This window comes from Rhinolophus sinicus, linkage group LG06, assembly GCF_036562045.2.
Source record: "Rhinolophus sinicus isolate RSC01 linkage group LG06, ASM3656204v1, whole genome shotgun sequence".
NCBI lineage: Eukaryota > Metazoa > Chordata > Mammalia > Chiroptera > Rhinolophidae > Rhinolophus > Rhinolophus sinicus.
Genome location: NC_133756.1, coordinates 122,915,811 through 122,942,253, shown reverse-complemented (window position 1 = coordinate 122,942,253; position 26,443 = coordinate 122,915,811). Strand labels below are relative to the sequence as shown.

At 47.8% G+C, this 26,443-nt stretch overlaps 1 protein-coding gene across 5 annotated transcripts; it reads left to right on the top strand.

Annotated features, from left to right (window-relative positions):
• TRIM3 (tripartite motif containing 3) lies at nucleotides 1–26,443 on the top strand. 5 transcript variants are annotated; one of them, XM_074335888.1, is made up of 12 exons: nucleotides 1–156; nucleotides 7,853–8,017; nucleotides 16,772–16,998; nucleotides 17,225–17,376; nucleotides 17,548–17,728; nucleotides 18,001–18,733; nucleotides 18,838–18,941; nucleotides 23,821–23,988; nucleotides 24,174–24,342; nucleotides 24,615–24,685; nucleotides 25,619–25,759; nucleotides 25,874–26,443. In XM_074335888.1, exons 3-12 carry the CDS (start codon nucleotides 16,921–16,923, stop codon nucleotides 26,024–26,026), a joined length of 1,950 nt encoding a protein of 649 aa, XP_074191989.1. In that variant the 5' UTR covers nucleotides 1–156; nucleotides 7,853–8,017; nucleotides 16,772–16,920; the 3' UTR covers nucleotides 26,027–26,443. The 5 variants fall into 5 exon arrangements, with proteins under 5 accessions (XP_074191989.1, XP_074191988.1, XP_074191987.1 ...); XM_074335887.1 differs by having other exon boundaries at nucleotides 1–181; nucleotides 16,772–17,003; XM_074335886.1 differs by having other exon boundaries at nucleotides 2–156; nucleotides 16,772–17,003.

Genomic DNA, 26,443 nt, shown 5'->3' with positions numbered 1-26,443 from the left:
GGCGGCGGCGCCGCGCGAGGACAGGCGGAGGCGCTGGACGTGGGGCGGCGCCGCGGGCAGGGCCGGGCGGACGGGCGCTGGCAGCGGGGGCAGCGCCGCGGGCCCCTCGGAGTGGCCGCAGTCCGGGCCGTGGCCCTCCCATCCTGCTCCGCCGCGGTGAGTGCGACGGGCGGCTCCAGGGGTGCGTTTGTATCCCTGTCTTCCCTGGTCCGGGGCCACCGGGTCCGAGCGGCCGTGTGTCTGTCCGAGGGTCTGTCTGTGCGTGGGGGTACAGATGCTTTTCAGAATCTGCGCCTGTCTCTGTCCACGTGAGGCGTGTCCATGTCCGTGAGAGCAGTGGGGGGATTCTTCGGGCTGTGGCTGCTCACGTGAGGTCCATGTTTGAGGGGGGAGACGCGGGTGGATGGGTGATGGTTCCTTAGAGAAGCGCTGGGTTTAGGAGCTTGTGTATGTTAGTGGACGGTGTCGAACGCTGCGGCCGAGGGTGACGGTGTGTGTGTGGAGGGGGGGCAGGGAGGGCGGGTGGGTTGCTGAGTGGGACTCTGGAATCTTGTGGCCCAGCTTGTCTGAAGGGTTCCTTACTCCCTGGTGCAGACACTTCCACCTCCTGCTCCCTCCTCCATCCTCCTCAGGCACTAAGAGGCCCACTAGCCAGGATGGAGGATACTCTTTCTTCCTCTAGTGCTGCTCCGTGGTCAGAGAACCTCATCCAGAGGCTGTTTCTTGTAGGAAAGGACCACCCCCCCCCTTGGTTCCCCTGCAGCTTGGGCCTTGACTGGAGGACCCCAGGCCCCTCCCCTGGTCTGGCCTCCTTCCTTCTGGACTTGGCTACAGATCCTGGGCAGCAAACCTGCAGGGACAGATGGTTGCAGGTTGGCGGGGCAGGCTGCACTCCAGGGAGGTCATTCTGACTGAAAGCAGGCCCTGGGCTTGTTCCTGGTGTGAGGGTCTCTGATGTGGACAGCATGAACCCAGGATTGGCCCCGGTAGGAAGATAAAATCTGGGAGGTTGGAGCAGGTGTAGAGGTCTTTTTTCACAGGTCTCCCTGTGTGTCTGTCGAGCTCTCTAGTGCCCATTCATTCCCTAAGCAGGGCTCTGATTTGCTGCAGAATTGGAATCAGAGCTGCAGGCTTGACAGGTGCCCTGCCTCTCTTGGCTTGCATGCCTCCGGTGACAGAGCACTTATTACCTTATGCTGTGGGAAAGCTTTATGTTAAGTGGAGGTCTTTTTCCTTGGAGCTTTGTTCACTTATCTTGTTATTGCCTTTGCTTTTGCCTGTCTGTCTAGTGAGAGGGAACTGCAGTGATTTAAAAAATGTCTCTCCTGTCACCAACATATACTGAACACCCTCTGTGTGCCAGGTACTGCCTCAGCCACTTAGGGGACAATGGCATTCTTGCTGAGAAAAAATCTTGAGCAAAGGCCCATAGTTGGGATAGTACAGCCTGTGTTCAGAAAAACAGCAAAACTGTACGGCTGAAATAGAGAGTACCCAGAGGGAGCATCACGGGTAACTCAGCACACATTTATTTTAGAAGGGAGGTGGGGGCAACTGCAGCTACCCTCTAACACACCTAGCCTTACCGTGGAAACCAGCAATCAAATCCTCAAGGTAGTACAATTTGAAGTTTAAGCATGGGTACATATTACAATCCATAGGGACCTTTGCCTGGAAAGAGAACCTTAGGAATCTCAGACTTGGGGAACAAAAAGACACCACCCCCAATTTACATAAAGGGGATAAAGTAGGAACTTGCCCAGAGTCTTACCTTGTGTTAGTGAAATCAGTGACAGTCAGAACTAGCTCCTAGATCTCCTGACATTTTTTAACCTAGACACATTTCAGAGGCAGAATCAAGGATAAAGAATCATAGCTTGTATCTAAAAGGTGAAAGAAGAGGAGGAATTGAGAAAATTCCCAGGATTCTAGCTGGTGTGGTTAGATGGATGGTGGTACCTTTTATTGAGATGAGAAACACAGCAGGAAGAGCAGGTTAGGGGGAAAAGAATTCAGTTTTAGACTAGTCTCCATGCATCTTCCTTGTAGACATGTTCAAGATACAGTTGGATATACAGGTCTGGGGTTCAAGTAAGTTTTCTGCATGGGAGATAAGGCTTTGAGGGTCATTAGCAAGCGGATGGTAACTGAAACCCTAGGAGATGATGAGATTTCCCCAGCAGAGTTTGAAAGTGAGAGAAGAGGCCTTAGAACAAAGCCCTGGGAAACTAAACATTTAAGGAATGGGCAGTGAAAGAACAGTCAGGGAGCAAGTGGAGAACTTGCATCCAGTGATTGTGAAAGCATCAAGTACAGCCTCTGTCCTTTTGAGTCTTGTGCTCTTGCTCAACTGGTCCGTTTCTTAATTTTTCACGCTTCTGTTCCTTCAGTCAGTTTTCCCAATGTACCTATCAAACTCCTATTTGTCCCTCAAGAGCCAGCTTATGTATCCCTTCCTCTGGAGGCCTCTTCATTCTCTTCCACCACCTTTTGACTTAGGTACTTCCTCCTCTTTGATACCATAGCAGTTTGAATATGTCAATATCATGACACTTTTCACATTCCATGTCTGTTTCCCACACTAGTCTGAAAGCTTGTGAAGGACAGGGCATGTGTCCCTTTCAGTTTTGCGTCTCTAGTTCCCAGTTGAAGGGTCTGGTCCAGAGTGTGCCCAGGGAAGTTTGATTGATATGTTGATCAGCTGATCAAATGGTTCTTTCACCTACTCAATCTGGCAGTGGTGGGGGAGGTGGTACTGTGAATTTCATCACTTTTCTTCCTTGCCAATCTTATTGAAAGGATTCCTTGGCTTTGAGGACTTTACCTCCTCTTAGGCTTAATCTGTTCCAGAGAAACCCCAAAGACTGTAACCTGCAGTCATTTGTCATTTTGTTGAGGCCTCAAATAATCAAATAGACTTGGAGGCTAGTGAACAGGAGAGAGTCATTTTAGAAAGCAAGTGAGCCTAACTCTCTTGCATCCACTTTTTAACAATTCTTTGGTCATCTACCTCCACTCACAGCTATGTAAATTTGGGACTCTCATGAGGTTGCAGGAGGAAGTCATGGGGGAAATTAGATGCTGGTTGAGAATTTGGAGAAACTGAAAAGCCTTGAAACACATCCTTTGCAGATGTTAAGGATCTAGTGGAGTCAGCACTGGCCGTTGTCATTTGCTCACAATCAACTTCCTCCTCAGCCCCCTGGATCTGGCTTCTTCTCCTCCAGCCCCTGGAAACCACACTCCCTGAACTTGATGACAGCCTCTCCTGGGCTGTAGATCATGGGACCTTTCTGCAGCATTTCACAATGAGATCATTCCCTTGTCCATGAAACTTTCTTCTCCCTGGGCCTTCATAATCTCCCTCTTTCCTGCTTCTCCTGCCTCTCTGGCCACACCTTTTCAATTTCTTTGCAGGCTTTGCTTCCTGGGCCTATCCCTAAAATGTTGAGGTTCCTCGGGGCACAATCACAGGCTCTCCTTTCCCATCTTGGGGTGATGTCATCCACTTCCATGGCTTCAGGCATCATCTCTACACCAAGGACTTCCAAATCCTTATCTCTAGGCCATACCTCTTTCTTAGGCTCTAGCCTATCTTTTCAGCTGCCAGCTCTCCACTTGAACGTCCCATAGGCACCTCAGATTTATCTTATTAAACACTGAATTTATCACCCTCTCATTCGAACTGCTCCTCCTCCAGAATTTCCAAGCCAGAAAACTAGGGATCGGCTCTAATCCTTTCTTCTCCCTTTACTCTTCACATCAAACTAACCAGCCTTCAAGTTCTGTTGATTCCTCTCTATGAAATCTCCTTCTCTCATCCTCCCCTTTGCTACTCCCCTAGTCAAGGCCACCATTATCTCTCCTCTGGAATATCATGGCAGTCTCTTAACTTCCCACCTGTGTCCCCTCTAAGCTATTTTCCACACAGCAGTCAAAAATTTACTATTTTGGCTCTATCACTCATACTTAAGCACTCTCCACCCCACCCCCAAAAGGTTTCCTTTGCTCTTTGGGTAAAACCTTAATCCCCTAGCAGGAAAGTGTAAAATCTAAACTTCTTAATAAGGCCAATAAAGCATTGTGTGATCTAGCTCCTGCCAACCACCCCATCTCGTTTCTCAGCTCTTCCCTGTCCCAGAGTATGATTCAGTCTCCTGATGCAGAAGGAGACTGAATCTCAGTAACTCTCACTCATCCTGGAGCTCTCCGCTTGAATGACACCTTCAGGGGAATTCTCTTGACTTCCAACCTCAGTACCCCTCCCCTCCTCTCCAAATCTAGGTTAGGTGACTTCTGTGCTCCTGGAGCAATCTGTGCTTTCCCATCATAGCCCTCACCATATTGCATTGCAGTAATCTCTTTATTAGGCTGTGGAATCCATGAAGGCTGAGCTGCAACTATTTATCTTTGTATCCCCAAGCCTAGCAGAAATGGTAAATGAATGCTGAATGAGGCACCGAGGTGCCTTTAGAACTGAGCCATATAAGATAGGTCGGATAAGGAATTCAGAGACAACCTGAGGAAAGAGGGTGAAATCTCAGCTCTGAGTTCAAGGTCCTCCTAGTGTCTGCTGTGATAAACGGTCCACTTAAACCATCACCTTTAGAACCTTGGGGACAGATATTTAGGGCACAGTGGGGTAGGAGAGGTGGGAGTAGGAGCCCAGGAGAAGTAGGGAATCTTAGTGATCCAGGTTGGCGTGTGGCCTCAGAGGCTGCATGCCTAGCAAGTCTGGGTGGGGGAACTGAAGCAGGAAGGGGAAGGGAGGGAGGAGCTGTCCGACCTTGGATGTAGCCCAATCTCCGCCCCTGTGTGATAGGCTGGGAGAGCCCCTTGGGCTTGGAGAGAGGCGGAGTCTGACATCAGCTGCCCCAGCAGGGCCCAGTGGGCCACTCCTACTCTTCCTCCCAGCCCTCCCCTTCACCAGACAGAAGCTTCAACTTGGATCCGGCCTCCTGTTTCTTCTGCCAACCCTCAATCTGTCCTCCCTCCAGCTAAGTTGTCCTTGTACTAAGTCTCTCGATTCAAACCCATCACCTCTGGAGAGAGAACCGCAGAATCCCAGTGCTCACATCAGGAGAGGATGCACTCAGGCATGCCCTTTCTAGCCTACCCATGCCCACCTCACACATAATTTACATACAGCCCAGCCCCTTTCCAGCCCCGCCCCAAACCCGGAGAAGTCTCTGGACTGGTCCCACTGCATGCATGCATTTGTTCATCCATTATCTTTAGAAAAGCCCATGATGCATCTAGCTGGGCACAGATAGTGGTGACTTGCTCCTATCCTAGTCACTGCCTGTTTTGAAGTAGTCCAGCTGCCTTTCTGCCTCCCTTAATGGCCAGATTTCTCTCATGAGTTGTCTACATCAGCTGTGTTAATTTCTTCATCTCCACTCATTCTTCAGTCACTGTACCCTGGTTTCTGCCCCTGCCGCTCCACCACAGCCAAATGTGGTGGACATTCTTCAGTCTACCTTACTTCACCACTCCTTCTTTCTTGAATCACTCTCTCCTCTTGATTCCCTTGGTCCCACACTCCCTCGGTTTTCCTCCCATTGTTCTGGGTTCTCCTTTACTCTCCACTCTCTGTCCCTAGGTGGTCTCATCCATTCTTGTTGCTTTAAGTGCCATTAATATGCTAGTGCTTCTAAATCAATAACTAGCCCAAACCTCTCCCTGGAGCTCCTATATTCTGTTCCTTACTTGACATCTCTACCTGGATATCACAAAGGCACCTCAAACTTCGCGTGCTTAAAATAAAGTGCCCCAAACCAGCTTCTGAGCTTTCACTGTCTCTGTGCACGGCCCGCCGTTTGCTCAGGGAGAAACCTGGGAGTCGTTATTAACATCGCCTTTCGCCTCTCACATCCAGTCCATCATCATGTCCTTTTGATTCAGCCTCATGAGTATTTCTGAAATCAATCCACCTTTTTATCTATAGCTCTGCTAATACCCAACATCATCTTACTGAAGAAAGGGGGTAGGCTCCTAACTGGTCTCCCTGCTTCTATCTCTTCAATTCTCATAGCTGCCAAAGTAGCTTTTTTATTTACTTTTATTTTTTGTAAATTGCATCATTTCCCTCCCAATTTAGGAGAAAATCTAGACTCTTAACATCAAGGTATTTCTTGATCTCATTTCAGTCTACCTTCTCAAACTCACCTCTTGCTTTTATTCACTTTGCTCTAATCACATGGTCCTTTCGGGTTCTCAGTGAGCCCTCTGTGTAAGAACTTGCATTCATGCTATTCCTTTAACCTAGAATGAGTTCCCTCCCTCATTCTCTAATACCACCACCCTCATCCCTACTGTTTTCTTTCCATCCCTTTGAACTTTGCTTAAAAGTTACCTGCTTGGAGAGGCCTTCCCTGATCACCCAATCAAGAAAACGTTCTTTCTCATGCCATCCTTTTCTTCTTTATGGCACTCGCCTCTCCCGGTTTGTGATTATGTATTGATTTACTTTAAAAATATCTGTCACCATCTCCCCAACACAGGGACAGTGACTGTATCTGTTTTGTTTATCACTGTATCTCCAGTGCCTGTACAAAGTAGGCACCTAATAAATATTTTTTGTATTACTGAATTAATTCAATAAATATAGATTGATCCTCTGTCAGGCTCTGTGCTAAGTGCTAGAAATAAAAAAATATATACATATAATGCCTGCCCTCAAAAGCTCTGCATACAGTGGAGGAAGCAGAGAAGTAACAGGAAAGTTGTAGTATAGCATAGCAGGGCTAGGATGGAGGAAATACGGGTGCAGGGAAGGCCTTCTGGAGGAAGTGACATTTCCATGGTGACCTGAAAGATAAGTAGGAGTCAGCCAGGCAAAGGGGGTCTTGGAAGAGGCAGAGAGAACAGAATGTGTGACTGCCCAGAAGCAAACGAGAACAAGAAGTTTTCCAGGAACTAAAGAGAAACCAGTGTGACTGATCATAGAATCGTGAGACATGAGGCTGTAGAGGAAGGTATGGGCAAAGCTAAGCCTTGTTGGCCAGTTTAAGGAGTTTGGACTTTGTCCTCTGGACAGTAGATAACCATTGAAGGAAATTTAAACAGGGAGTTAGTGACAAGATGGAATCTGTGTTTTAGAAGCTTCATTCTAACTGCACGGGGCACGGATGAGAAGCACAAGTGAGGAGAGAAGGATACCCATTAAAAGGCTATTGCTGTTATCATAGGAGAGAGTTGGTGGTGACCTGAATTTGGGGCACTAGCTGTACAGTTGAAGAAAGGGGGATAAGATATTTGGGAGGCAGAATCCACAGAGCTGGATACTGATTGGATGTGGAAAAGAATGCAATCCCAGGCAGTTGTGCGGAGAGGTGGGTCAGGGCATAGGTAGCAGGGCTGTAGGAAGTCAGAGGAGAGACACTCCATCAGGAAGGTCTCCTGGAGGAGGATTTGGGGAGGCAGAGGAGGTGAAGGATGGGTGTGTCGGTGAGAGTGGGCATCCTTGGACCCTGCACTTCACATTCACTGTTGCAAATTCTCAAAACAACCATTTGAGGATTGTTATTCCCATGTAGGGATTGTTATTCCCATAATTGCAGATTAGGACACTGAGGCTCAGAGAGGTTGTATGAATTGTTCAAGGTCACATAGCTGGTAAGAGGCTGAACTGGGTTTGAAACCTAATCGAACCCCGAGTCTGTGCTCTTAACTAGAGCATGCTCAGGGGTCACTCAGCCATCGACTTCAGCCTGCTCCTTCTACATCACTGCCTGTCCTGCCCCTGGCAGGAGGCAGTGGAGCTCGTTCTCTGCAGGGGATTTGAGTGGTGGGGACAGGCAGGGAGAGGGGGTGCTGACTTCCCAGGTGCTGACCATCTCTCCTTACACAGGCTGCTGTGAGTGGCAGGAGCCATCGTGGACACCATGGCGAAGAGGGAGGAGAGCCCTGGCCCCGAGGTCCAGCCTATGGACAAGCAGTTCCTGGTGTGCAGCATCTGCCTGGATCGTTACCGGTGCCCCAAGGTTCTGCCTTGCCTGCATACCTTCTGTGAGAGGTGAGGGATGTGGATACTACGAGGGATGAAGACCTTGTAGGTCCCCTCGAGAGGGGAGTGACAGGTCTAAATCTATAAGAGGTGAGGGAAATCTGTGTATGCACGCAGGGGAGCAGGTGAACCCCAACCTGCAGGAGATAAGGGTTTGATACAAGAACCCATGAGAGGACCAGAAGCTCCTAACGCTAGGCCATGGTCCCTGCCCAGAATAGGACCTTCTCTGCCCCTTCCCAAACCCTAACACAGCCTTCGACAGCACCAGAGAAATCAGACAGAGCTGAGACTCTCAACCAGAAGAGTTTGTGCCCAGTGGAAGGGTATTTGAAGCTAGGTCTGTCCTTCTCTGCCCGTCCTCATTGTTGTCCTGAGGTACTGAGTGAAAGGCAACCTCTCCGGCCTCTAGGCTTCTATCCATTATTCATTCATTGAACAGATATTTATATATCAAGCAACTACTATGTGCCAGCCCTGTCCCAGGCACTGGACATACAGTGATAAGCAAAAAAAGGTATATCTTTGCTCTTTAAGAGCTTACAGTATAGTGAAGAAGAAAGTAATCAAATAATCATACAGCCAGACTGCAGGTAATATAATATCACACCCTTAATAAGTGCTGCTAATGAAGTGCTAAGCTATGAGTGCTTAGCGTATAGGATCTTACAGTTTGGAGAATCAGGGAAGGCTTCCTTGAGGTGTGATCTGGAGGCTGAGTAGGAGTTAACTACGTGAAGGGAGTGGTAAGAGCATTCCAGACAGAAGGGAGAATGTGGGAAAAGGCCATGTGGCCTGAGGGACTGTGTCAGGTCAGGGCCTAGAGGAACCCCAGCAAGGCTGGAGCTGTGCTCGTGTGATTGAGAGTGGCAAGGGATGAAACTGGAGAGGAAGGTTGAGGCCAGACCACGTGGAGCTTTGTGGACCTGTTACCTAGGGAATTTTGCCTTTACCCAGAGAGCCACATGAAACCTTTGCAGGGTTTTAAATATGATCGCATCTGTATTTGGACAATATTCTCTCTGCCCTCATTCCTCATTGCTCTGTCTTGAGTGGTCTGGTCCATGGGTCCTCTAACCATTGTTTCCACTGAAGCCTTCCCTCTGCTTCCTGCCTTCACTGACACCTGGCTCTGCCTTAGGGACACTGCTTACCTTCCGGCCCTGTTCTTTAAGATTCCAGCTCTATTGCTCTTTCCTCTTCATCAACTGGAAACAGTTTCAGCCTTCCTGCCTTTTGTAAGGTCTTCCATCAACCTGGGTGACTTCATTACCCACTTATGCCTCTTGGTTCTTGACTGTTTCTCCGGGGCTATCCTCCGTGTCACCTCAGTCATACACTTTCCAACAATGCTCTGGATCTGGCCATCAGCCAGAATAATACCACTTTCTCTTGGTGGCATTATTTAAACTCCAGTATCCCACTCCTGGCTCCCATTACCCCACTCCCACTACACCAGCTTTGACTGGATCTAGATGTCCAGCCCCCTCGACTACTCCCTTTTCTCCCTGCCACCAGATCCATCCTGACCACCCTTTTTTCCCTACCTATTCTGGGTCCTATGACTGTCCATCTGACTGGCTGCCAGAGTCCCTCACATCTTTGTCCTTTTCTAAGCTCAGTGCTAGATTAGTTAGATGTCTCTATACCTTCTGCTATGCTCAGATCACTGAGCACTCCTGGAGAAAATCAGTGCCTGAGAAATTATAATAATAGCTCCCATGTATTGATTGATTATGATTTTCCAGGGACTGGAAAAGTGGTTTACATGTATTGATTTATTATACTTAATCTTCACAACAGATACTTTATTATCCCCGTTTTAGAGAGGCGGAAACTAGGGTTCAGAGTCATTAAGTAATTAAGAAATGTTTCCACAGCAAGTAAATAGTCAAGGTCTGAATCCAGGTTTGACTGCAGACCCTTCACTTTTTTTTTGTTTATTGATGTGTAATTGACATATATTATCCTATTAATTTCAGGTGTATATCATCGTGATTTGATATTTATATTGATTACAAAATGATCCCCACTTTAAATATAATTACTGTCACCATACAACGTCATTACAGTGTTATTGACTATACTTCCTATGCTGTATATTACATCCCCATCTCTTACTTATTTTATAATTGAATGTTTGTACCTCTTAATTCCCTTCATCAATTTTACCCACCCACCCCTAACTCCTCCACACTCTGGTAACCACCAGTTTGTTTGCTGTATCTATGAGTGTGTTTCTGTTTTGTTTTGTTTGTTTGTTTTGTTTTAGATTCACATATAAGTGAAATCATAAGGTATTTGTCATTCTCTGCCTGACTTATTTCACTTAGCATAATATTCTCTTATGTCCATCCATATTTTCAAAAATGGCAAGATTTAATTCCTTTTTATGGATGAGTAATATTCCATTGTGTGTGTATGTGTGTGGGATTGTGTGTATTATATAAAATATATGTATATGTGTATGTACACACACATACACACACATATGCCCTACATCTTCTTTATCCATTCATCTATCGATGGACACTTAGGTTGCTTCCATATCTTGACTATTTTAAATAATACTGGAGTGAACATAGGGGTGCATATATCTCTTCAAATTAGTGTTTTCCTTGTCTTCTGATAAATACACAGAAATGGAATTGCTGGATCGTATGGTAGTTCTTTCTTTAATTTTTTGAGGAACCCCCATACTGTTTTCTATAGTGGCTGCACCAATTTACATTCCCACCAACAGTGTAGGAGGGTTTCCTATTCTCTACACCCTCAACAACACTTGTTTTTTGTCTTTTTGATAATAGCCATTCTTACAATTGTGAAGCAATAACTTGTGGTTTTGATTTACATTTCCTTGATGATTAGTGATGTTGAGCATCTTTTCACGTGCCTGTTGGCCATCTGTATCTGTATATCTTCTCTGGAAAAATGTCTATTCAAGTACTCTGTCCATTTTTGATAGGGTTGTTTTTGGTGTTTTTTTTTTATATTAAGATGTGTAAGTTGTTGATATATTTTAGATATTAACCCTGTATCAGATGTATAATTTGCACATATCTTCTTTCTTTCGCTAGATTGCCTTTTTGTTTTGTCAATGGTTAACTTTTCTGTGCAAAACTTTTTAGTTTGATGTAATCCTATTTGTTTATTATTGCATTTGTTATCCTTTCTTGAGATTGGTCCAAAAAATATTGCTAAGACCAGTGTCAAAAAGCTTACTGCCTTTGTTTTCTTCTAGAAGTTTTATAGTTTTTGGTCTTGTATTCGTCTTTAATTCATTTTGAATTTATTTTTGTATATGGTTTAAGATAGTGGTCTAGTTTCATTCTTTTGCATGTAGATGTCCAGTTTTCCCAATACCGTTTATTGAAGAGATTGTCTCTCCCCTATTGTATATTCTTGCCTTCTTTGTCATAGATTAATTGACCATGTAGGCATGGGTTTATTTCTGGGCTCTATATTCTGTTCCATTGATCTATGGGTTTTCATGCCAGTGTCATACTGTTTTGATTACTATAGCTTTGTAGTATAGTTTGAAATCAGGGAGCTTTGTTCTTTCTCAAGATTGCTTTGGCTATTTTGTGGTTCCATACAAATTTTAGGATTCTTTGTTCTAGTTCTGTGAAAAAATGCCATTAACATTTTGATAGGGATTGCATTGAATCTGTAGATTGCTTTTAGTAGAATGTACCTTTCAACAATAGTATTCCAATTCATGATCACAGTATACCTTCCCATTTATTTGTGTTGTCTTCAGTTTCTTTCACCATTGTCTTACAGTTTTCAGAGTACAGTCTTTAACCTCCTTGGTTAAATTTAATCCTAGCTATTTTATTCTTTTTCATGTAATTGCAAGTAGGATTGTTTTCTTAATTTCTCTTTCTGATAGCTTATTATTAGTGTATAGAAACACAACCAATTTCTCTATTTTAATTTTGTATCCTGGTACTTTACTGAATTTATTACTTCTAATAGTTTTCTGGTGGTGTTTAGGGTTTTCTATATGTAATATCATGTCATCTGCAAATAGTGATAGTTTTACTTCTTTCTTTCCAATTTGGATGCCTTTTATTTATTTTTCTTGCCTAATTTCTGTGGCTAGGACTTCCAATACTATGTTGAATAAAAGTGGTGAAAGTGGGCATCCTTGTCTTATTCCTGATCTTAGAGGAAAAGCTTAGCTTTTCACCATTGAGTATGATATTAGTGGTGGGCTTGTCGTATATGGCCTTTATTATGTTGAGGTACGTTCTGTCTACTCCAACTTTGTTAAGACTTTTTATCATAAATGGATGTTGAATTTTGTCAGATGCTTTTTCTGCATCCATTGAGATGATCAAGTGATTTTTATCCTTCATCTTGTTAATGTGGTGTCTTGCATTGATTGATTTGCAGATGTTAAACTATCCTTGCATCCCTGGAACAAATTTCACTTGATCATGATGTATGATCCTTTCAATGTGTTTTTAAATTTGGGTTGCTAATGTTTTGCTGAGGATTTTCTCATCTGTACTCATCAGGGATATTGGCCTATAATTTTCTATCTTTGTGGGGTCTCTAGTGTGGTTTTGGTATCAGAGTAATGCTGGCCTCATAAAATGAGTTTAGAAGCATTTCTTCCTCTTTAATTTTTTGGAATAATTTGAGAAAGATAGGTATTAACTCTTCTTTAAATCTGTGGTTCTGGACTTTTGTTTTTTGGGAGTTTTTAAATTACTGACTCAATTTCATTACTTGTAATAAGTCTATTCAGATTTTTTATTTCTTCATAATTTAACCTTGGAAGGTCGTGTGTTTTTAGGAATTTATCCATTTCTTCTAGGTTTTCTAATTTGTTGGAGTATGATTGTTTGTATTATAGTATTCTGCAGAGCTCTTAACTACTACTTGTACTCATTTATCTTTTGGTCTCTGCTCTTAAGAACTTCGGTTCTGGTGGGCAGTGCTAGACAGTGAGCAAGAAAATGATCAAACAGGCAAGTAACAGCTTGTGCTAAGTGTTTTGCAGGAAATAAACAGGGAGTAAGTTGGGGTGATTGGTGCAGGAACTCTGTTCTACATAGAATCATCAGGGAAGGCTTCCCTGAGGAGGTGATATTTGACCTGACACCTGAGGATGAGAAGGAAACAGACATGTGCAGATTGTTGCAGGCAATGGGAAAATTTTTGCATTGTTCAATGCAAAGGCTTTAAAGGAGGAGTAAATGGGCATGTTCAGAGACAAGAAAAGAAGCCAGTGTGGCTGATTGAGGAGGAAAGTAGGATGCAGTGAGGTCCAAAAGAGGACAGTTCATGGGGGAGCTTGGCAGTTTTAGGAAAGTGTTTGGATTTTATTCTAAATGCAGTGGGAAACCATTGGAGGATTTTTTTATTTTTATTTTTTTTAAGCAGGGAAATAATGTGACATATTTAGATTTTTAAAGCTCACTCTGGCTGCTATGTTGAGAATGGAGTGTAGAGAAGCAAGAGTGGAAACAGGAAACCAATTAGGAAGCTAAAGCCAGGTATGCTCAACAAACAGGAAGGAGGTCTTGATGAGTTTGAAGGTATTTTGCAGGGGAAACACCAGAGTCAGTGCACTGGGAAGAGAGCTACAAGGAAACGGAGTGGAATGGTTGAAATGCAGATTTCAGAGCTGATGCAGTGACAGGTGATGGATATGTATGGGTGGTGGTGGGAGCATGGGAGTGGACAGCTGAGATGAAGTGGAGGAAAAGATCACTGGGGGTGAGGAGGTCAAGGAACTAAGAAATCCTGATGGTAGACGGGTCATTTTGTAGATGTCACAGTCACTGGGACTGATGCAAGAAAGAGAGAGAGAGAGAGAGAGAGAGAGAGAGTTTTGCCGGCAGTGAGGACGAGGGGAAGGGTAACAGAAGAAGAGAGTAAGCGAGAAGAAAGGCGTCAGTGAATGGGGAAGCAACCATTAAGTCAGCAGAGATAATAACAAGAAGGGGTGGTGTGGATAGAAGGCATGAACGTCCAAGGAACTGAAGAATCTTTTAGAAATGTTCCAGTTGGGGGCAGGGAGGACTCAACCCCAACTTCTGGCCCTGAGGAATGTGGAGTATGAGACCAAAACCACTCTCTACTTGAGAGGATGACAGGAGAAACTAGGTCACAAATAAGTTAATATTTGTGAAGCACTTAGAATTGTGCCTGGCATGCAGGGTTTGTTAAACAAATAAAAACTGATTAGTTCAGATCAAGAGGTGTGAAAGAACAGTAACAGAAGAGATTGAGGACATGGGAAAGTTTGCACCGTGAACATCTTCCCTCCACAAATCCACTGTCTCCTAGCACGCTGCGGTCAGTCTGTTTCTGGTAAGCGTCTCCTCCTCCTTGGTGACTAATCCCAGCCCTCATGCTCCTCAGCGCCCCCTCCTTCACTCTCAGCAGCTCATCTTTTCTGAGGCAAGTTAGGCATAGTCTCACTTTGCCCCGTGTGCTCAAATACATCCACCTCTCTTTTCCTTCTCCATTCAGAGGATGGGGTCCACGCCTCCTCTTCAGGCCAATCTGACCCATTCCCTCCCACCTCTAGACCTTGTCCCACGTCTTCTAGTCTCTTCCACCTCTACTTCAATAATAGCTCTTCAATTTATAAACATGCTCTAAGGTCCCATTACAAACAGATAATAATTGTCCTTTGTGCCTTTGTCCCCCTTACCTGCCATTCAATTCCTCAACCCTCTTACTCAAACTTCCAACCTCCTGTTCACTCTTCAGCTGGCAACAGTCAAGCTTCCTTCCCCTACTAATCTGCTCTGTTTTCCTTACAGGCAAAAGTACTCTCACATTTGCCAAATTGATGGGCATTTCCCAGTCCTTATGTTTTCTGGCTCCTCAGCTGCTTTTGACACTGATGACTACTCATTCTCTCCTTCTAGAATTGTGCTACTCACTTTGCTACCCTGGCACTGTCTCTCCCCCTACCCTCTCTGCCTGTTTCTCTTTGCTCCCCTCACTCAGTATTTGCTGAGTGCTCTGTCCTGCTCTTATCACTGTCTACCCCTTCTTGGCTGATCGCATCCTCTGCAATGGGTACAGAGGCCATCGAAATGCTGATGGCATCCTTGTGTCTATCTCTAACCTGCCTTCTCCCCAGCTGGATGTTCCCTGTTATGGAAAACTCAGCCAGATCAAGGCTGAACTTCCCTGTAACCCACTCCTCTTTCTGTGTTTCTCATCTTAGTGAGTGTCACCACCATCCACTCAGTGATCTAAGCTAGGAATCTGGGAGCCAACCAAGACTCGTCCTTCACTCTCCATATCTAATCAGACAACGCCTCCCACTGGCTGCATTTCTTAAATACTTCTCAAATTTGTTCTACCTTAGTCTACACTGCTACTCTCTGAATCCAGGTCATCTCATCTCTTGCCTAGACTATTGCAAGAGTATCTTAGTTAAGCACATGCTTTGCCTTGGATTTGGATTTTCTTTCTTTGTGGGGCTCCATTGCTCACTAGCTTTATTGTTTTGGACCACTTACCCTTTTTGAGTCTGTTTGCATAAACACATAAGCGCAAAGCACAGCACCAGGCACGTAGTGCTTAATAAATGGTAACTAGATGGTGACAATGATGACAGCTAGCACCCTTGTCTGCTGTCTCATCCGATTCAAATTCACCTTCCACCCAGACGCAGTGAAGGGGAGCTTGGGAGAATGTAAACCTGGCTGTCTCATGCTCCTGTGGCTCTTTTGTTGTCGCAATGACTTTTAAGCTCCTTGGTATGGCCCACGAGGCTCTGCACAGCTGGCCCCTGCCTCTCCCTCCAGACTTCTTACCATTCCTTGTCTTGGACTTGGTCTCCAGCCACATCAAGCTGTTTATAATTCCCTACCCACACTATGCTGTTTCTGTTCACCCTCTGTGTCTGGAACACTCTTCCTCTTTTCCCTGCACCTTTCTTTGATCAGGCTAACATTTATCCATGAAGATTTAGCTTATATCACCCCTTCTGATGCCTTTCCTGGCTACCCTTTCCTCCCACCCTGGGCCAAATGCCCCTTCTGTACATTTCCTTACCAGTGTATCCACTATTCTCCTCATATTACATTGCCTATAATATATAGTGTTCTCTGGGAGTTAGGCATATAAGCCCTTTATATTTTATCCTCCAATACCCTATGAAATCTGTACTGTCTCCATCTTACAAAGGAAGAATCCTTGGCTTATCAAAGTTGAGTAATTTGTCAGGGGTTACAGAGTATAATAGATAACCGACCTAGGTATTGAAACCAGGCAGCCTCGCTCCAGGACCACACACTTAATCATTACACTGTTTGCTTCTATAAACTCTCTATTTCTGACTTCCTGGCGACTGGAAGTATTTTAGAGGTAGGCACTGTGCTTTATCTTTATATCCCCAGAGCTTGGCACAAATTTGGCAAGAGTTGGCAGTCAGTAAATGTTTAATGAGTTAATGAAGGGGGGGTGAGTTGCACATGTTCTATGAGAAGGACTTACAAACACCTATGAAAGGTGAACCTGTGTTTGTGCGCACTGTGAGGAATGTGGATATGTTGGCTCTTCTGAGGAAGGTCAGGGATGTGTTTCTACTCAGTTGTAAGAGATGAAGCCTTTTATACCTGCTGACAGGGTAATATGTGTGTGCCAACCAGGAGGTTTCAAAATGAAGTGTAACAGCACACCTGTGAGGAGAGGGGCAGCACCCATGAAAGGTGTGAGGAGGGGCGCACTGATGCCTTCCTTTGAGTCCACTCCTTCCTTTGATTCTGCCTCCTCCCTGGCCAGATGCCTCCAGAACTACATCCCTGCCCAGAGCCTGACGCTGTCCTGTCCCGTGTGCCGGCAGACATCCATCCTCCCCGAGCAGGGCGTCTCGGCACTGCAGAATAACTTCTTCATCAGCAGCCTCATGGAGGCAATGCAGCAGGCACCTGATGGGGCCCACGACCCCGAGGACCCCCACCCCCTCAGTGCAGTGGCTGGCCGCCCCCTCTCCTGCCCCAACCATGAAGGCAAGGTGGGCCCAAGCAGGCCCAGTGAGGCCAGGACTTGGGGTGGAGGGGAAGGAGAGGTTGGGGGAGGGGGCCGAGTGGCTGTGGGTGAGAGGGAGTTTCTCTAAGTGGTCCAGGTAGGGGGTGCACCTGGAAGGTGAGGGGCAAAGGGGGCAGGTGGGGGAGGGGAGGGGCAAAAAAGTTTAGTGTCTAGCTGTTTGCCTGACTGAAGTCTTTATGCTGCCAGACGATGGAGTTTTACTGTGAGGCCTGTGAGACGGCCATGTGCGGGGAGTGTCGCGCAGGGGAGCATCGGGAGCATGGCACAGTGCTACTGCGTGATGTGGTGGAGCAGCACAAGGCGGCCCTGCAGCGCCAGCTTGAGGCGGTGCGCGGCCGGTAGGCGCCTGGTGGGAACCTAAGCTGGTGGGGCCATCAGGGATGGTGTCTCAACAGGGGCAGGGGAGGGACCCTGGGGAGATGAAATTCTTAGGGCAGGGAGACCTCAGGTAGGGGATGTCTTGGAGGGTATCTCAAGCCACCCCAGTATGAGATATTTCCCCTCCCCAGATTGCCACAGCTGTCCGCAGCTATTGCCTTAGTGGGGGGCATCAGCCAGCAGCTGCAGGAGCGTAAGGCAGAGGCCCTCGCCCAGATCAGCGCAGCCTTCGAGGACCTGGAGCAAGCGCTACAGCAGCGCAAGCAGGCTCTGGTCAGCGACCTGGAGGCCGTTTGTGGGGCCAAGCAGAAGGTGCGTCCGTTCACCCTTCCCTACCACCGTCCATCATGAGACGGCCTTACTGTCTCCATGTCCCAGCTTTCCACACATGTGCACCCCTTTCCCTCATGTATACTTTCTGCCTCCTGACATGGCGCCATAAGGGCTGCAGGCATCTCTGTCCCTTGTCCACACTCCCCCTTGTAGTATATCTTTCATGCTATAGAACTACAAGTTCATCAGGAATTATAGAGACCCCCTCTGCACCAGTCTGCTCACCCAACCCTCCTCTAACCCCTCCTCAGGTGTTGCAGACCCAGCTAGACACACTGCGCCAGGGTCAGGAGCACATCGGCAGTAGCTGCAGCTTTGCGGAGCAGGCCCTGCGCTTGGGCTCGGCCCCGGAGGTGTTGCTGGTGCGCAAGCACATGCGAGAGAGGCTGGCAGCATTGGCAGCACAGGCCTTCCCAGAGCGGCCACACGAGAACGCTCAGCTGGAACTGGTCCTTGAGGTCGATGGGCTGCGGCGATCGGTGCTCAATCTGGGTGCGCTGCTCACTACGAGCGCCACTGCACATGAGACGGTGGCCACCGGCGAGGGCCTGCGTCAGGCGCTGGTGGGCCAGCCCGCCTCACTCACCGTCACTACCAAAGACAAGGATGGGCGGCTGGTGCGCACCGGCAGCGCCGAGCTGCGCGCCGAGCTCACGGGCCCCGACGGCACGCGCCTTCCTGTGCCGGTGGTGGACCACAAGAACGGCACATACGAGCTGGTGTACACAGCGCGCTCCGAGGGCGAGCTGCTCCTCTCAGTGCTGCTCTACGGCCAGCCCGTGCGCGGCAGCCCCTTCCGTGTGCGTGCTCTGCGTCCTGGGGACCTGCCACCTTCTCCAGACGACGTCAAGCGCCGCGTCAAGTCCCCTGGCGGCCCTGGCAGCCACGTGCGCCAGAAGGCGGTGCGGAGGCCCAGCTCCATGTACAGCACAGGCGGCAAGAGGAAGGACAATCCCATTGAGGATGAGCTTGTCTTCCGTGTCGGTACAGATGGCCGGGGGCGCAGCCAGGCGGGTTGGGGCCCAGGCAGAGAGTATCAGAATGGCGTGCCAGTGAATTCTTTTGTTTCCCCTGTCCTTTTCCCACAGGCAGTCGTGGAAGGGAGAAAGGGGAATTCACCAATTTACAGGGTGTGTCCGCAGCTAGCAGTGGCCGCATAGTGGTAGCAGACAGCAACAACCAATGTATTCAGGTGAGCGCCTGTCTAGCTCTCCCAACACCAAAATAGAGGTCCTCTAGCTGCAGCCTCCTGAAAAAAACTGTATAGGTCACCTCCTCGAAGATGAAACTCTACAGGTAGTGCCACAAATCATAGCACTATCTTTCACTCACCCACTTTCAGTCTCTCCCACTGGCCACAATAGGAACCATGTTCAATTAGGCACCAGGGTTCCCTGTGCTGGCAGCCTCTGCCTCCCAGGCCAGACCCTCTCCTGGACCCCAAAGATCTGGCTCATTATTCCTTCCTCTCTGCCTTGGCTTGAGTCTCCACCTGGCTGGCTTACTTTCTCGCCTTTTCACCACCACGTGATCAGAATGCAGACTCTGCCCTCCCTGCTATCTTTTAACATACCTTCCTGCCTCTAGAATATAGCTTGTCTGCACTGGTCTCTGCAAACATGTGATTGACTAGACGTTCAAATGGGGGTAACTTGTGAAAAGGGGTGTCTTCCAGTGGCTAGACTAGTGAAGCCTCACATGTAGGTGGTCCTGTCCCTGGCCCTCCCAGCACCTCACACACCTAATTAAAGCTTCTGACACACAAATGGACATGGCCTTTGCTACACTTCAAGCTCCTTAAAGGCAGAAAATATGTTTTTTATCTCTCTATTTGTTGTAGTGAACCAGAGCCTAATGGCAGATATCAGTGTGGTAGACACAGCAGAGCAGTTAAAAGTTCAAGCTCTGAAACCAGACACCTGGGCTTGCATCCTAGCTCTGCCACTTACTGACAAGTCATGTGACCTCTCTGAGCTTCAGTTAACTCATGTGTAAAATTAGGAAAAGAATACCTTGTAGGGTTGCTGGGAGCATTAAATGATATCACGTAGTGTGCCCAACACCTAGTGAACCTTCTCATGTTAGTTAAAAATATCATTGTCCAGGTGGAAGCTGTAAATAAAAGCCAGGAGGGGGGAAGTGCTGGAGGAGGTTGTTCATGGAACTGGAAGGATCCCAGAGGGGCTGGAGGTAGATTACTATTAAAAGCCAAGTAGCTGAGGTCACATTGTAAATGTTTTGGAGAGGATGCTGTGGAATTTATCCTGTACAGGATTGTTTCAGACTACCCTGAACTTCAGTTTTGGGGAACATTTTATCAGGTAGCAAAAGTTTCCTGAAGATACTTCCTTCACAACACCTATAAATTTAAATTTCTTCCTGATCTGCCTGACTATCCCTGTCACAGATCCAGCTCTGTCAAAGGTCTGTCACCTCACTATCAGCTCCTCCCTAGCCCCAGCTTTCCACCTAGCGGGCTGAAGTTACCAGGAACTCTTCCATGACTATATTCCCAGTCCTGTCCAGGCCACCTTTATTCCCACCTTATTCCTAGGAGTGGGGGAATGGAGAGGCCCAGGTTAGCACAGGGAGGGATTTGGACCCAGCCTGGATAGCGAGGAGGAGATGGGATGAACACGGAGAGGGAGAGGGGTGGTGGTGAGGCCCTACTCAGTCACTGCCTCTACCTCTAACGTGCTTCCTCCTCCTTATGCCAGGGATGCTTTCTGGCACTAAGTTGAGATTTGGGAAACCTTCCCTGGGGTGCATACACACGGTGCTCACATGCTACTTTGTCTCCCCAATGAGGGGCTGTGCTTGTCCACTGTTTCAGGGTGGGGAATTGAGAGGGAGAGCCTGGTCCAGCCCCCTCTTCTTCCTAATTTCCTGCTAGTCCTACAGCAGTCTTCCTTGCTCTCACTCCCACCTGTACTCAACTTCCTAGCTGCTCGGAGCCTGGCTCTCAGATTCCAAAGCTGAGTTTCTGCTTCTCTTACTCTGGAGGCCTCAGGCCCTAGTATGGGCTGGGCCCCTGCACCCTTCAATTCATGAGGATTGGGGTCCTCATGAACTTCTCCTCCTTTGGATCTGTCTGTGGTGGAGGCTGAATGAAGAATTTGATTTGACAATTTGTGTAATTGTGTTAGTCTAGAAATTTTATCAGCTCTTCTATAAAAACTTGCTCATGTCCTTCAAGCAGAATATTAATCACATTTTCCTTTGGGCTCCCTCAGCCTTTTGCTATAACACTTTTCGTACTTTACTGGAATCTCTTGTTTTGTTTTGTTTTGTTTTGTTTTGTTTTGTTTTGTTTTGTTTTGTTTTGTTTTGTTTTAGTCTCTCTCCTCCACTAGACTCCGATCCTGAAGTTACTTAGTGCTTCTATGGTGTAGGGGAGAGATGTTAAGCACCAACAGATTCTAGACATGTTAAGGAAGCAAATATGGAAAGTTTTGATGAACCCTTGGATGTCAAGGAAGAGGGAGGGATCAGGAATGGCAGGACTTGGTGCACTGGTAGGTGGTGTTGCCATTCAGGAGCAGGTCTAGGTATAAGTTGATGAATTCACTTTGGCACGTGTTGAGTTTGAGATCATTGTGTGGCATCCAAGTGCAGATGTCCATTTATGGTCTGAGATTGAGCTGAGGAATCCATTCATTCACTGAATGTCTGCTGTGTGCAAGTTGCTGTACCAGTGCTGCAAATGCAGCAATAAACAACAGACACAGCTCCTGCCCCACATAGAACTTACATGTTTAGAAGAGGACAAAGATATTTAGTGGTTGTTTAGTTACAGAAGTGACAGTTATTATGAAGTGAGCTATAAAGCGTCTATTATGGCGGCTTAACAGTATGTATACACATCGATTCAGGGGTGGAGTTGGTCATTAAAGTCTTCTCTGAAGAAGTGACCTGGAAATTCTGAGAATCGAAAGATGAACAGAAGTTGGCCAGATGTAAGGGGTGGGGTAGGATAGGACAGGAAGAGCAAGACATCCCCTCACCCCAAGCCTCATCAGTTTTGAGCTGGAAACTGAGCTGCTCAGACTGGAGGAGGCAGATGCATGACCTCACTGCTGATCTGGTGGTATCTTTTAGTCTGTCTCACATCAACTTTTCAGCCCGTGGTGCCTCCCTTCTCGTGCCGGTAGGTGCTGCCGCACCACAGGAGATCAGGTTAGAATGGGTGATGGCATGGTGGAAGGTCTGCATCAGGAGAGAGTGATGTCTGTTGGTGGAACCAGTTCATACAGACCCCGCAGGCCTAGAAGATGGGGATGGGGTGGGGCAGGAGGCCCAGCTTACTAAGGATGGAGCAGCTCTGGATCAAAGAGCAAAGCAAAGGCCCAGAACTTGAGTTCTCCGAGACTGCTCCTGGCTCTGATTCATTTTGTGTCCCTAGAGCCTATAACAAAGCAGTGTGTGAGACTTATGCCGCGAGTGCTGTCTTGGCTGTGAAGGAGAAGCAAGAAGGCTTAGCTGTAGAGGAAAGGAGCATTAAAGCATATGCTTTCCGGGTGGGGAGATCTGAGCATGTTGGGCGGCTAAGGTGGAGGAAGTAGGAGAAGGTGAGAGGTTGAGAGATTCACTGACCAGGAGGAAGGTTACCTTGTCAGTTCTATAGCCTGGATGTGCTACTCCTTGTCCATTTCCTTCCTTCCCCACCCCTTTCTTGTTTGCTACTAAGCCTCGTTGAGTCCACCTCCGATATGTCCCTTGAGTCCATCGGCTGCCCTCCAGCAAGTGCCCTGGTCCGAGTCTTCATCATTTCTCACCTGGACTGCTGCAGCAGCCTCTGACTGGTCGCCTAGCTTCTAGTCTCGATTCTTCCCTGTAGCCCTAGTGCTCTTTCTTAGAGGCTCTAATGTGTTTTTATCCCAACACCACCATGCAATTCTCCAATTTTCAGTGGACACTGACCAGGTGTCCTACAAATTTAACTCAATTCTGACACTGCCTACCTGGAGATAGCGTCACATCTCACAGGTAAAGAGCTTAGTCCCATAAGACTGCCCCCACTTCTGACGTCGATTGTTCTCACACCACCTCTTTGATTAATTAGCTAGAGTGGCTCGCAGGACTCAGAGAAACATTTACCTATGTTTACCACTTTACAGGATTTGATAAAGGATACAGATGAGCAGCCAGATGAAGAGGTACCTAGGGCGAGGCCTGGAGAGTCCCTAGTGCAGGGGCTTCAGTCCCTGTGGAACTGGGGTGCACCATCCTCCTGGCAGCAGCCCAGAAGCTTGTCAAACCTTCAAGAGTTTTTACAGAGCTTAACCTGTGTGTGTGCGCGCACACACACACACACACACACAGAGTTTCCAGAGGTTAGTGGATAGGGCTAAAAGTTCCAGCTCTTTAATCCTTTGGTCTTTCTGATGACCAGCCCCATCCCGAGGCCAGCTAGGGGCCCCACCCAAAGTCACTGCCATAGCCTAAGCTCAGAGGAGGCTCCTTATGAATGACAAAAGACACTCCTATCACTCAGACAATTCCAGGGCTTTGAGGAGCTCTGTGCCAGGCACTGAGGACAAAGACCAAATAGATTTCTTACTACACCACAAAAGCAAATCTCAGTTTGTCACGCCCCTGGTCAGAAGTTTTCAGTGAACCTTCATTATACCCAGGATAACACCTGGCTCCTGTTATTCACAAGAGTGCACCCCGCAGTCCAGCCACATTGGACAAGCAGGACCTATACTGAACTCTGTGCCTTTTACATACTCTGCTTACATGCCTTTCTTCTTCCTTCTTGACTGGTCAACTTCCGTTCGTCTCTTGGCATTCTTTTTGGCTATTAGCTCAGATATCCTCTTCTCTTGGAGCCGTTTCTGACCACACCCCCTCACCCTCTTGATTTTCTTACAATCCCATTCACATCTCTGCTACATGTCCCATAAGGTATGCCATGTCTGATTCTTCTCTGTGCCCCTCAGACGGTGTCAGTAAGTGCTTGTTGAACGACGAATGAATGGGGGGTTTCCTCCCTCAGGATCCTGCTCCCTTCCCTCTGTGCCCACAATCTCTCCCCTCCTCCCTCTCCCTCCCTTGATCCGCTGCTCCAGGTTTTCTCCAATGAAGGCCAGTTCAAGTTCCGCTTTGGGGTCCGAGGGCGCTCGCCTGGGCAGTTACAGCGCCCTACAGGTGTGGCAGTGGACACCAATGGAGACATTATCGTGGCAGACTATGACAACCGTTGGGTCAGCATCTTCTCCCCTGAGGGCAAGTTCAAGGTGAGAGCCTTATTGTCACTACACTCTGCAGCCCTGGTGACTAGCTGAGGTAACAATTCTAGTGCCTCCTGGTGGTCAGAGCCTGACTGGTCCATCCCCAGCCCAAGGTTCTGCTTTGGTGCGAGGCTGGGACTACTCTCCCCACCAGGCTGGATAAAGCCCCTAATGGGTATCCCTTTCTCCAGACCAAGATCGGAGCTGGCCGCCTCATGGGCCCCAAGGGGGTGGCCGTAGACCGAAATGGACATATCATTGTGGTTGACAACAAGTCTTGTTGCGTCTTCACCTTCCAACCCAATGGCAAGCTGGTTGGCCGTTTTGGGGGCCGTGGGGCCACTGACCGCCATTTTGCAGGTATTGGAGGACAACTCAGAGATCTATTCTTACACCCCATTCCCAGAGAATCCCCCTGTATACCCCAGCTCTAAAGACCCCTCCTCCTGTATCTTGGCCCTAGAAGACCCCTTCCGTTCACTGTGCCTAGCACCATCATCCCAGAGACCATTTATCTCAGTTCCAGAGACTCTACCCCTCTCCTAACACCCCAGGTTTTTCATCCCAGATGTTCTTCCCCATTCCACTCAGTGTCCCAGCTTGCTTCCCTGAGGACCACTTTGTATTTTCAGGGCCCCATTTTGTGGCTGTGAACAACAAGAATGAGATTGTAGTGACGGATTTCCATAACCATTCAGTGAAGGTCAGTGTCCTCCCTCACCTCTTTTTCTCCCCCTTGAGATCATTCAGTTGAACAGTGAACATTTATGGCATGGCTACTTTGACCCAGGCACTGTACTAGACGCTGGGGATACAGTGATGAATAAAGCAAATACTTTCCCTATCTTCTTAGTTAGAGTCTAGTAGGGAAGAGGTAACAAGCATATTACAATGGGATAAATTCTGTGATAAGGAAGTTCAGGGAACTGTGCGAGGGCGTAGCAGAAGCATTTAACACAAGTGAGACTGAGCATGACCTAAAGCTCCGGGGGAATTAACCAGAAGGTAGAGAAGGAGGAGAGGATTTGAGGCAAAGGGGACTGGAGGAGCGAAGAACTTATGGTGTGTTCAAGAAACCACAAATAATTCAGACTGGATTTGTAAGGATGAGGCTTGTGTGCCCTTTACAGGGCTTGCTGTCTTCCTAAGAGCTATGGGGAGTTGCTGAAGGATTGCAGACAAGGGGGTGATACAGTCCTGTGTGTCTTAGATCACTCTGGCCGAGGCAAGGCTCATAGCAGGAAGACCAGTCTTTTGCAATAATCTAGATAAGGACCATTGCAGTGGCAATATATACCTAGGGTACAGATTTGAGATAGAATCAGTGGTTGTGTTAATTCACTGGCTGCCAAGCAGAGGAGAAGGTGGAGTCATGAGTGACTCATGGACAAATGGGTGTTGCCAGTCACCGAGAAAGAGAACTCAGAACTGCTTTCCCAGGGAAGACGGGCTGTTAGATGTGATAGACCTGAGAGACATCAACTAGAGCTGTCTAGTAGGCAGTCGAGTACGTGAATGTGACACCTGGGAAGAATTGGGCTGTAGCAGCAGATCTGGGGCTTCAACTCATCCTCTTCTGAGGCCTTGCCCTCTGCCTGAGGCCAGGTCCCCAGTTCCCAGCCCTTTGCCCTGTCAGGTGTACAGTGCCGACGGAGAGTTCCTCTTCAAGTTTGGCTCCCACGGCGAGGGCAATGGGCAGTTCAACGCCCCTACCGGAGTAGCTGTGGACTCCAATGGGAACATCATCGTGGCTGACTGGGGAAACAGCCGCATCCAGGTGAGCAAGGCCCAGAGAGTGAGGTTTCCTGCTGTGCCCCAGGCACATCCACCCCCCAAAATGCCTCTCGTCTGCTTGATCTCAACTCTCCCTCATTCTCCACTCATTCCCCAGGTTTTTGACAGCTCTGGCTCCTTCCTGTCCTACATCAACACATCTGCAGAGCCACTGTACGGCCCGCAGGGCCTGGCACTGACTTCGGATGGCCACGTGGTGGTGGCCGATGCTGGCAACCACTGCTTTAAGGCCTATCGCTACCTCCAGTAGCTGCACAGGGGCCCTGCCGGCTCATGGAGGGATGGACATAGGGGTGATTGGACAGAAGGGTCTGGCCTGGCGTTGGGCCAGACCTGGCAGCACTGAATGTGGGCTGTGGGCGTGGGTGCGCCCATGCCCTCCCTCTTCCCGTCTCCCAACCCCACGGTTGCACTTTATTTATTCGGTTCTTGCTTTGGTGACTGGGTGGGCCTGGACTGTGGTCCCAAGGACGTGTGCAGAGCTTCACCCTACCCCCTTACACGTCTCCTTTGTCCCCTCAGTCTGCTCCCCACCCCCCCAGCCTGGGGCCAGAACAGCCTCTTACTCCAGGGCAGAAGTCCCTCTGGTTGTCTCCCTGCTGCCCCATATACAATGACAGAGACAGCAATACCCCACCCCCCATATTAAATAAATGTGTTCGCCATG

What these genes read in the sequence shown, in the direction of transcription:
- TRIM3 (XM_074335887.1), top strand. Translation starts at nt 7,887, where the DNA reads ATGGCGAAGAGGGAGGAGAGCCCTGGCCCCGAGGTCCAGCCTATGGAC. An exon ending in GCAACAACCAATGTATTCAG is followed by an intron (nt 18,942 to 23,820) that starts GTGAGCGCCTGT and finishes CCGCTGCTCCAG; the next exon opens with GTTTTCTCCAATGAAGGCCA. An exon ending in CACTGACCGCCATTTTGCAG is followed by an intron (nt 24,343 to 24,614) that starts GTATTGGAGGAC and finishes TTGTATTTTCAG; the next exon opens with GGCCCCATTTTGTGGCTGTG.